Source organism: Sander vitreus, chromosome 13 (assembly GCF_031162955.1).
Source record: "Sander vitreus isolate 19-12246 chromosome 13, sanVit1, whole genome shotgun sequence".
Taxonomy (NCBI): domain Eukaryota; kingdom Metazoa; phylum Chordata; class Actinopteri; order Perciformes; family Percidae; genus Sander; species Sander vitreus.
Genome location: NC_135867.1, coordinates 10900598 through 10911863, shown reverse-complemented (window position 1 = coordinate 10911863; position 11266 = coordinate 10900598). Strand labels below are relative to the sequence as shown.

Below are 11266 nucleotides of genomic sequence, written 5' to 3'. Positions count from 1 at the left end.
AAGGGTCTCTGGCATCCTGATTAAAACAGAAAATAGCCTTCATACTATAATATGTTATTCATCAAATCATTCGAATCATATTCCCACAGATTTATGACTTTGCGGAGATGTTTTGTTGATGACTGCATCTTCATGTTTTTCATTAGACACTTTTTAGCACCCATTTATCCAAATCATTGGAGATCGGATTTGCCAGCAATGAAATAATTAAATTCATTGCAGATTCCCCCTCACATCTCCCTCTCCCTCTCATCTATTACACAAAACCACCACAATCACTTCTCCTTTAACATGTTGCAGGAAGCGCGAGCTGCATAGACAAATAAATTAACAGGCTAAAATAAAGTGAGAGTGACACCACAGCCGATGAGCCGACTCTTTATGTAAATCAGGCCTGACATTGCCCTTGTGACCAAAAAAAAACCCCCACCTCCCCGTTCCTTCACCCCGCTTCCCTCTCTCTCACACACATTCGCTATTTCTTCCCATTCATAAAAATCTCGGAATCGCGCCTGCGCAATGCCATTCGGAGTCCTCCCCATTCATAAAAATGTAACCTCCGCATTTCAGCCCTCCCGAGTCGCTCTGCCCTCCCATTCACAAAAAAGAGAAAAAAGTCGAAGCATCTGCGCAGTGCCGTCCCTTTCATTTCCTCTACCCTCCCATTCATAAAAACTCACTTCCCTCCCCCTCGGTGGTTGCAACATCATATCCAAAGCCCTGCGTCCACAACGGCAATCGCCTTTACGCACCAGCGAGTGGAGAATCGTGCAGGAGACCCGCTGTCCTTTCGCATTACCTTGCTCACATTATTTCCTAACATTTGGACTTATCTTTACTCAACATTTGTGGAGCTACTCACTCGCTTAGACTGGACTATAGCCTGCGCGCAAACGTCGTGCGCAACGAAGAGATGAGAATTTTATCCTGAAACCACAGTAAGTGATCACCTCTGGTGTTTCCTCATCGTTAAATGTGTGGAACTTGTGAGCTTGTGGCTGCACGAACCTTCAAGTCCATTAAATGCCTTCGCTTGACTGTCCCTCTCAATCCGCCGGATCACAGGCATGAAAACGCTCTCGTAAACTCTATTTTGCAGCAAGCCGTTTCGCCGAGCTGGCTTTGCACTTTGAGTCAATATTTAACCACCGATTTCGTACCAAAAGCAAGGTTGAGTGGAGGGGTAAGAGGGGGAAACACTGTCGCGTTGTAAAGCGTAGGCTACTTGTTAGAAATTCCGCTTTATTTGACAGTAGATAGGCTACGTATTTCAACATATATAGCGTCACTATTTGTGGCTTTTTTTTAAACCACTGTCACGATAAAAGGCAGCGGAAAAGATCCATATTTCCACCTCTGTCTAAATCTTCGTCCACTCTCAAGCCTAGTTCATGTTATAGCCTATCTCGGGCGGTTCGGTTGCGTGTCTCGTTCTCGCTGCAGCGACCGCCTGGTTGGCGCACCATGTCTGTTGTGTCAGGTGTTTTTTCCCATAAGCTTTTTTTTTTTTTTTATCTTATCCGGCTTCCCATAAAATATGAAAATGTGGTTTAAGCTTCTATTGGTTGCCAAGAGCAATAACGTCCAAATTCACGAATCTAACCACGCATTTAACCGCCGTCGATTAAAACTACCCCTCCACCGTCTGGTGCCACACAGTGTACCATTTTCTTTATCAATTTACAGATATTAAGAGTAAGGTGTTGCATACGTGGTAACAATGCCTATATAAAAATGCTATTTGAGTATGCCGAGCGGCCGCGTCCGGTTTATGACTCAGTCCATTCAAAGGGAGGACGGACGCGCGCGCGCGCACATACACGCACTGTTCCGACTTGGAGCTCATAATGGTCTAGATTTGACGATCACAAGCGCTTGTATCGGTGCCAGACATGTCGCAACAGGTTTCTCAACCAGGCTTTTGCAAATCAGAGTAAAAGGAGAACAACATGAGCCGACGGACCAGTAGAGCTGTGTCGACTACAGACAGATTTTTTTAATGCATAAAATAGATCATCAATCAGCAGTAATAAAGCACAACACGATCGTTTTTAGGTCCTTGGAAATTGCAGGTTGCCTTGAAAGAATCATCAAAACCAAAATGCATATTATGGACTCGAGCTGGGTTTTGTGGTATTTTGCAATTAGTCAAGCATCGCAGATGTTGGTCAGTGGAAATCTCGGTTGTGGTGCGTCGTTTGTCTTCAATCATCTTTTTGTTTCTGTAAAGTAGGTCAGGTCGAGCGTTCATCGATGAAATGAACGATGAAACCGATTTCATTCAGGTTCATCATGACTGGAGCGCATTGATTCATGCTTGCAGCACCGAACGCAGCCAGCAGCTTTCATTCAGAAAAAAACTGCAGTTCACAAAATCAGATCCATTCACAAATTGCCAAATTGGTCCGTTTTTTTTCGATTCAAAATTTGCATGTTGTACTGTAGGCCTACATTCACTGAGAGTGACACAATTACAGTACACCAATTATAGGTTAAATTAGATTACTGTCATATTAATGTGTGATTTGATACAAACACCTAATTTCCTTAACCTCTTGTATTCATTTTGGCTTTGTTAAAGTTCCTTTTCTGGCAATCACTCCTCCTCTCTTTGCTCTGCCTTGTTTTGCATCTTTAAGTCTTTTGCATGCAAGCCCTGCTCTCTGGTGCTCCCTGCTCTTTAGAGGGGAGGCGGTGAGAGCCCAACTTCTATTGTTCTAATGTCAAAGTTAGAATAGAGGAGGTTTGAAACCCTGTTGGTATTCAGTCTAAAGATCAAGATCGGTTGGAAACTCTACATTCAGATTATTGCAGAGATCCGGCCTTGAAAAAGATTTCTGTTTGAGATTGAAACACTCTGGTTGTAAAGATTTAATAGTTGTTATTGGTGAAGTAAACTACTTGTAATATATGTCAGTTTTACATGCTCTTCGGGGTGTTGATTTGAAATCTAGTGAACCTGTTTAGTCATTGTATGATATATTACAGTCACACAGAAAAGTCTCAACCATAGTCATCAACAGAAGCAATGAAAAAGCAGCAGGAAATTGAAATTATACCACAGAAGGTAAAAATGACACTTTACATCCTGACCCTCCAATATAACGTGTGAATAAATACAAGGTTGAACACATGCAAAAAACATTGTTTTTTTCTCATACCATGTCAAATAAACTTAAGGTTTTGACCTCAACCTCTCCTGGTTAGGTTAAAGACAAATTAAGGAAGGCACGTATTCACAATCTGCTAACCTGGCTGTCAGTCTTTGGACAGTTTTGTGATAATATAAAATTATCACAATGTAACCCTGTCACCCTTTATCCATAATATACTTTGCTTTATTTGTGGTTTATGATATGGTGTTTGAAAAAAAAAAAAAAGGAGGATCAAAAGGGTAAAAGAGCAAGAACTTACTGCAGATGCAGCCGATCGTAACTGTCTCTTTTGTATCTGTCTTTGCAGTTTTGCTAAATGCTGCTTTAGAGTGAAGACGTGCAAGGCACCAGCCTACACATGGAGTCCAGGGTTCCCCACCACATCCCCGGAGTGTCCTCCTCCGTCATATCTCAGCCCCTGCTGGACAGTCGAGTGCCCTACGGCCGACTGCAGCACCCTCTCACCATCTACCCCATCGACCAGATAAAGTCCTCGCATGTGGAGAACGACTACATCGACAGCCCAGCCATCGTTTCCCAGCAGCCTCCGAGCCAGAAGTCTGTGAACCGAAGAATCACCTGGCTTGGTCAGAATCAGGAGGCCTTCCTGGGGGCAAACCACAACCATCATCACAATCACCAACACCAGCACCACCAGCAGGGCAGGTGCGAGCCCCACCCTCACCAGGACAACACTACTCACCCTTGGATTTCCTTCAGTGGGAGGCCCAGCTCTATCAGCAGCAGTAGCAGCACCTCATCTGATCAGAGGCTGCTGGACCACGCTGCGCCCACCCCAACAGTGGACCACCACCCAAACCTGCACCCCCACCAGGGCCCAGTCAACACAATCATTACCCGAACTCCAGGCTGCTTCACTTCCGCTGAATCAAAAGTCCTCACCTCCTCTTCCTCTGCTTCCTCCTGCTCCTCCTCCTCCTCTAAATCGCTGGACCTCAAGTCTGCAAAGATGCCTGCGGGAGGCGTGTGCACCACTGGAGGCCAGCAGGGGTTGGCACTGATCCCTTCCTCCCCGGCCGAGAAGAAGCATCTCATTCTCTGCGAGCACTGCGGGAAGTGCCGATGCACGGAGTGTACGCTCCCCCGAACCCTACCCTCTTGCTGGGTCTGCAACCAGGAGTGCCTGTGCTCTGCTCAGAGCCTGGTGGATACAGCCACCTGCATGTGCCTGGTCAAAGGGATCTTCTACCACTGCACCGAGGATGAGGACGATGAGGGCTCTTGCGCTGACAAGCCCTGCTCGTGCTCCCAGGCTAACTGTTGCGCACGCTGGTCCTTCATGGCTGCCCTTTCAGTTGTCCTGCCTTGCCTGGTCTGCTATCTGCCAGCTACGGGCCTGGCCAAACTGGGACAGAAGTGTTACGACAATGTTAGCAGGCCCGGCTGCCGCTGCAAGAACTTGCAGGGTGGTGTGAGCGCACCCGTGTGTAAAAACGGTGGCGTGGAAGCAAAAGTTGGGACATTAGAGAAGCAGCAGCAGGGGTCATGATAGTGGCCCAAATTGGCTAGCAGTGGCCTCGCTAAAAAATGGACAGGACCGCACAGTACTTGCTTGCTCTCTATGGATAGGACAATCCAATACCAACCCCTTAAACTACCCCATTAATCTGCTGGAAGGTGACTTATGTAAAACAAAGGTACTTAAATGGCTTCTTGACTTATGTTTGATAGGATGGATGATCAAAAGGGGACTGATCTGAGAGAGTTGGCTAGTGTGAATAGCTACCAGGTCCACTGAGATGTTTTTTGTTTGTAAGAGTGACTGAAGAAGAAGAAGAGACTAGATTGTGGGACTGGTGTTTGTGTTGTTTTGAAAAGATGGCTGAAGGCACAAAGTCATTGTACCTCTCTGCTGCTCTGTATTTCTCAGATAATTTTTTAACGGTAACTAACCAGAAGCTGGTTTGCTGATGCTCGGATAGTGTAAAAGTTATTTGATGAAGATAAATATCTGTACGTCCCGCTCCCACCCCCCCAAAAGCACAGCCCAGTGTCCCTCAAGAACAAGTGATTAACCTGTACTGTGGTTTTATGATAGGCCACTGCAAGAGTAAAACCACCACCTACTCACTCTCTCCACTATTATGATGATCACCATCTTTTAGTGTCACCATTTTTCCTGTCTTAGCTTAAAGATGCTAGCTTGGTAAGGCTAACATTGTATCTCAAATCTCCATGGAGGAGCTGTAAAAACCAACGTTTTTTTTGGAGAAAATAATAGTAATTTCCCATAGCCTAATAAAAGTCTTTATTGTGCATAAGCAGCTGTACAGCAAGTGAGAGAGAGTAATCACTTTACAGTGTGTTTCCTATTTTTGGGGGGTGAAGCCCGGAGATTCTAAAAGATTTTGAATGCTGTTCACCAATCACCTCAGAGGTAATGCATGTCATGACCTGCATGCTCTAGTCTAATGGTTACCCACCGTGCTAGAAGTCGATGTGTCGTAGAGAAATGTGTAAAAAAAAGTACACCCAACCTTCTCAGGGACTGTTTCAGTAATCCTCTCTAGAACTTGGCCTACAGCATGTTGATTTCTAAACTGCCGAAGAGCCTGGTCTATTTCCTCTTTGCACAAGAAGGCAAAGAAACATTTAGGGGCAAAAAGGCAATAGTGAATAATTAAAATAAAGTAAGCTAAGTGAGAGACAAACTGGTCAGAAAATAATGTTTCCAGAGAAGAGGAGATGCAAGTGATAGAGAGTGAAAAGGAGGGAGGGAAGACATAGCAAAGTTGTTGTGTTTGTATCTAGTCAGCCTTTGTCAAAATCAAACCTGCCACTTGCACAACCTTTTAGGAAGAAGCAAACCCCTTAAAGGATGTACTAAAGCACAGTATTAACCACCTCAGCTATCTCACATTAAGTTTGCGTGCACGACATTTAGTCCACACCTCCTTTACACAGTGTCTTCATTAAATTCTAATCATTATGCTGCATAGCTGCGTTAATCAGATAGTCTGTCTTTTATTCTTAAAGTCTATTTTTGTGGCTAGCATGATGTTCTTAGGACTTTGCCAAAGGAAGCTAGCATAAAGTAGTTTGTTTTCGCTGTCTGAGTGATCACAGTTGTTATGCACTCTTGCCAAATGAGGTTGACGGCAGTTGGTTCTTAAAGGCATGCTGCCCTTTAATACAGATGGCCTTTTCTGTTTGGCATAAAGGCATACTGTCTTTGTTGCTCCATAACATACACACCTCTCTTTCATGTTGGACACTTAACTTCCATTAGGGTGCCTAACTTAACCGATACCTGTATTTGTGTTGTTGCACAAAGCTGATAATCACACAGGAAAATAGGAAAGAAAAAAACATGCTGTCCTTAGTCTTGAATGTATGAGGCAATATTTTCAAAACATAGCAATTCCAAGTCCGAGAGTAAGGTGCCAAAACTGAGAATGATTGTGTGACTGGGCAAAGGCCTAATACATGTAGATGGGTGGCAAAAATCACAAATGTTTTGACAATATATTTAGTAATAGAGCTATGCAGGTGAAATGTTATTTGCTGTAAATAGTTTCACAACATTTGTGTCCTTTAGAAGAGACTTTTAAATGTCCTTGAAAGATTGCATGGTACGTTATAACTACAATTCAGTACAAAATATATAGAGAATATATTAAATATATATTTTGAGGGTAAGATTAAGATGTTTTCAAGGTTGTGAGGAGAAAAAAGAAAGGGAGGGTGGTGAGAGGAAGGTCGGGGAAGAGGTAACAAAAATGACAAGTCTTTCTATCACTAGCACTTGATTTAGAAAAGTGTGCCAAGCAATAAAAAAAGAAGAAAAAAAACTCCTGCTGTTTATGCTATCCATGGCTAATTAGCAGTCGAGAGGCTAAGCTAATTCCCTGGTTCCTCTCCGAGTCCTAAAGACTGTGGACTCATTGAATCCACACAGGGAACACAATCTACCCCTATACGGATCAACCCATTTCCTGCTGTTACTGCACAGTTTCTCAGCTCTCTCCCCTCTTTTTCTCTTTCTTGCTTTCCCCCCCCTTCCTCTCTTCCCTCTTCTTCACTCCTTCCTCCCTGAGAAATAGTCCAACAAACACCCCTGGCCTTGATTGACAAACACAGCTGCTGTGCATAAACTTGTCATACCACAGAGACGGGACAGAAAGACAAGTGTGTCTCTCTTTTTCGTCCGCGTGTCTTCCCCCCCCCATCTTTGTTTTTCCTCTCGATTTGTAGTTCTGTGCCATTTACTTTTTAACCAGTGGACCTCTTTTTTTCAACTGTCGCTGCCTTTCTTTTCTCTTATTCCTCAGCACTGTCACTGCAAGAGCAATGCTCTTTACTTCACATTTAGCTATATACTTTTACATGTGCTCGCTAGCCTGTTTAAGGTGTGGAATAATCATCCAACAACGACAACTCATTGATTAATACCTTTTTTTTTTCCTTTGCAACAATGCTGTGACTTTTACACACCTATACCCCTGTGTCGCTCACTTGCGGGCACTGATTTTTTTCAACCCAAACAAGAGGAAAAGTCTCATACAGCTGGGTAATGCTACTCCATTCCTTTATGCCTTTGCAATGTCAATGTTGGGGATTAAGAATGAGATCTGTGCTTTTGTTTTGTTTAGATATAACAAAAAGAAAAAAAATCTCTCATATAAAAGGTTCCCTTTATAGATATATTTATTTCGAAGTTCTATTTTATATAGTATTTATTTAGATGCCAACTTTTTGTTTGTGAAGAAAGCTTATGTTGAAATGGAATGTACATTGACAATGGAAATATATATTGTTAAATATACCAGGCTGTTGTGTCGTTACTTTTGAGCAGTTTTCACCACCCGGATATCACACACACACACACACACACACACACACACACACACACACACACACACACCTTAATGTAATGCCAAATATATATATCAACATTTTCTACTACTAAAACTTGATATGATGAAAAAGGACCAACATGCTGAGTGAAACCATAACTGCAGCAGCCTACAGTCATGTACAGTACATTATAGCACAGAAAATCCCTTTTTAACAGCTTTTAACATCTGTAACCACTTATAAGCTTCTTATGAAGAAACTTTAGTGACTAGACGCTGATTACTTACGATTAATCATTCTGTAAGAGAACATTTACGGCTTTAGTTGTTTTACATCAACACCTCAACTTCCTGAGGTCCCCCGCTTCCTGTGTCTGAATAGATTGCTCTCTATAAAACACTGGTAGGTCAGTGAAAGCCAAATATGCATAAAGCAGCTTGACCTTAAACTGAAAGAAAACATTCCATAAGTAACAGGAAAAAAGTCAGCGACTTCCTTTAGACGATGTAACATGACACAGATGGTCACTTCATATCAGAGCTTAATGCTTGATGGCTGCTGTATTTGTGTGTGTGTTTGTATCACCTGGTTAAACTGACTTCCTCCTAGTTTATAGGGGTGGTCTGTTATAATCTGGATGTGTAACATTCCTTTCTCTCCAAAGCACCTCCTTAAGAAGCTGGAGCACACAATATCTTCCTGTCTCACACACACATGTCACCCCCCCCCCTCAAGCCCACCTGCACTGCTGTTACCCTGAGGCGTTCTTCCTCCCCTCCTTCCCCTTTACACGCTTGTTTCCTGGGTGTTTACCCAAGTGCACCTGGGAGAGGAGAGTGGAACAAATGAACGACACTGAGTGTGTGAGAAAGGTAGAGAAGAGACAGCAAGGAAGGAAAAAGAAGACATAAAGAGAGCAGAGCAGGCCTTCCAGCGTCACATAAAGAACATGTTTCCGCTGCAGAAGCCCTGCAGGCGCTGCAGCGACTGCTCCAACAGGTGAGATCAGAGACCAACCTGCCGGTCTGTCAGCACCCACCTGGGACAACACACACACATACACACACACACACATACACACAGGGTGGCATATTATCATCAACACAGGAAGCCTCGGCACAGGCAGGTGAAGAAGAAACCATTTATTATCGGCTAGTGTTATGGAAGGCTGGATTCACTGAGGAACCAGTCCTGGGTCAGAAACACTATGCAAATATTTTTCTGTGCTGTGGTTTGGCCTGCTGCGCTACCAAAAGGGTTGGGTTTACCACAGGAGACAATGCAATGAACACCAGCCAGAAAACAGTTAAACTAATATTTGAATGCTTTTAAAAAGTTATTCTGCACGTTTACTGTGCTTTTTTTAAATTCGCTAAGCATTGTGTGTATGTGTGTGTGTGTGTGTGTGTGTGTGTGTGTGTGTGTGTGTGTGTGTGTGTGTGTGTGTGGGGGGGGGGGGCTACAAGCAAGTATGTCAGACTGCTGCTGCATGTTTGTGCTCTGCTTCATTTGGAGTGTTATTGTACAATGTCAAGAATAAGGTCGTCACACCCAGCACACACGTAGACACATCAGCTGTTGTTATGGCAAAGTATTTCTGTTGTGCTGGTAATTTCTCACACATGTAGACATTTTCAAATCTAAGTATGACAGTGTTGTGAATGTCTAAGAGAAAGATGACTAATTATTTAAATTAGCAAACTGAGAACAGGAAATTTAAATACATTACAATGCTCCTTATGTTTTTTAGGACAAATACAGTCAGGTCCATAAATATTGGGACATCGACACAATTCTAATCTTTTTGGCTCTATACACCACCACAATGGAGTTGAAATGAAACGAACAAGATGTGCTTTAACTGCAGACTTTCAGCTTTAATTTGAGGGTATTTACATCCAAATCAGGTGAACGGTGTAGGAATTACAACAGTTTGTATATGTGCCTCCCACTTTTTAAGGGACCAAAAGTAATGGGACAGATTAACAATCATAAATCAAACTTTCACTTTTTAATACTTGGTTGCAAATCCTTTGCATTCAATTCCAGCCTGAAGTCTGGAACGCATAGACATCACCAGACGCTGGGTTTCATCCCTGGTGATGCTCTGCCAGGCCTCTACTGCAACTGTCTTCAGTTCCTGCTTGTTCTTGGGGCATTTTCCCTTCAGTTTTGTCTTCAGCAAGTGAAATGCATGCTCAATCAGATTCAGGTCAGGTGATTGACTTGGCCATTGCATAACATTCCACTTCTTTCCCTTAAAAGACTCTTTGGTTGCTTTCGCAGTATGCTTCGGGTCATTGTCCATCTGCACTGTGAAGCGCCGTCCAATGAGTTCTGAAGCATTTGGCTGAATATGAGCAGATAATATTGCCCGAAACACTTCAGAATTCATCCTGCTGCTTTTGTCAGCAGTCACATCATTAATAAATACAAGAGAACCAGTTCCATTGGCAGCCATACATGCCCACTCCATGACACTACCACCACCATACTTCACTGATGAGGTGGTATGCTTTGGATCATGAGCAGTTCCTTTCCTTCTCCATACTCTTCTCTTCCCATCACTCTGGTACAAGTTGATCTTTGTCTCATCTGTCCATAGGATGTTGTTCCAGAAATGTGAAGGCTTTTTTAGATGTTGTTTGGCAAACTCTAAGCTGGCCTTCCTGTTTTTTGAGGCTCACCAATGGTTTACATCTTGTAGTGAACCCTCTGTATTCACTCTGGTGAAGTCTTCTCTTGATTGTTGACTTCGACACACATACACCTACCTCCTGGAGAGTGTTCTTGATCTGGCCAACTGTTGTGAAGGGTGTTTTCTTCACCAGGAAAGTATTCTTCGGTCATCCACCACAGTTGTTTTCCGTGGTCTTCCGGGTCTTTTGGTGTTGCTGAGCTCACCGGTGCGTTCTTTCTTTTTTAAGAATGTTCCAAACAGTTGATTTGGCCACACCTAATGTTTTTTGCTATCTCTCTGATGGGTTTGTTTAGATTTTTCAGCCTAATGATGGCTTGCTTCACTGATAGTGACAGCTCTTTGAATCTCATATTGAGAGTTGACAGCAACAGATTCCAAATGTAAATAGCACACTTGAAATGAACTCTGGACCTTTTATCTGCTCCTTGTAAATGGGATAATGAGGGAATAACACACACCTGGCCATGGAACAGATGAGCAGCCAGTTGTCCCATTACTTTGGTCCCTTAAAAAGTGGGAGGCACATATACAAACTGTTGTAATTCCTACACCGTTCACCTGATTTGGATGTAAATACCCTCAAATTAAAGCT

The 11266-nt window shown here is 43.1% G+C and overlaps 1 protein-coding gene across 1 annotated transcript; it reads left to right on the top strand.

Moving 5' to 3' along the window:
* The first annotated feature begins 690 nt into the window (after positions 1–690).
* Positions 691–7941, top strand: spry4 (sprouty homolog 4 (Drosophila)). Its single transcript, XM_078265867.1, has 2 exons — positions 691–938; positions 3463–7941. The coding sequence occupies exon 2, from the start codon at positions 3514–3516 to the stop codon at positions 4663–4665; it is 1152 nt and encodes a 383-aa protein (XP_078121993.1). The 5' UTR covers positions 691–938; positions 3463–3513; the 3' UTR covers positions 4666–7941.
* Positions 7942–11266: the final 3325 nt, after the last annotated feature.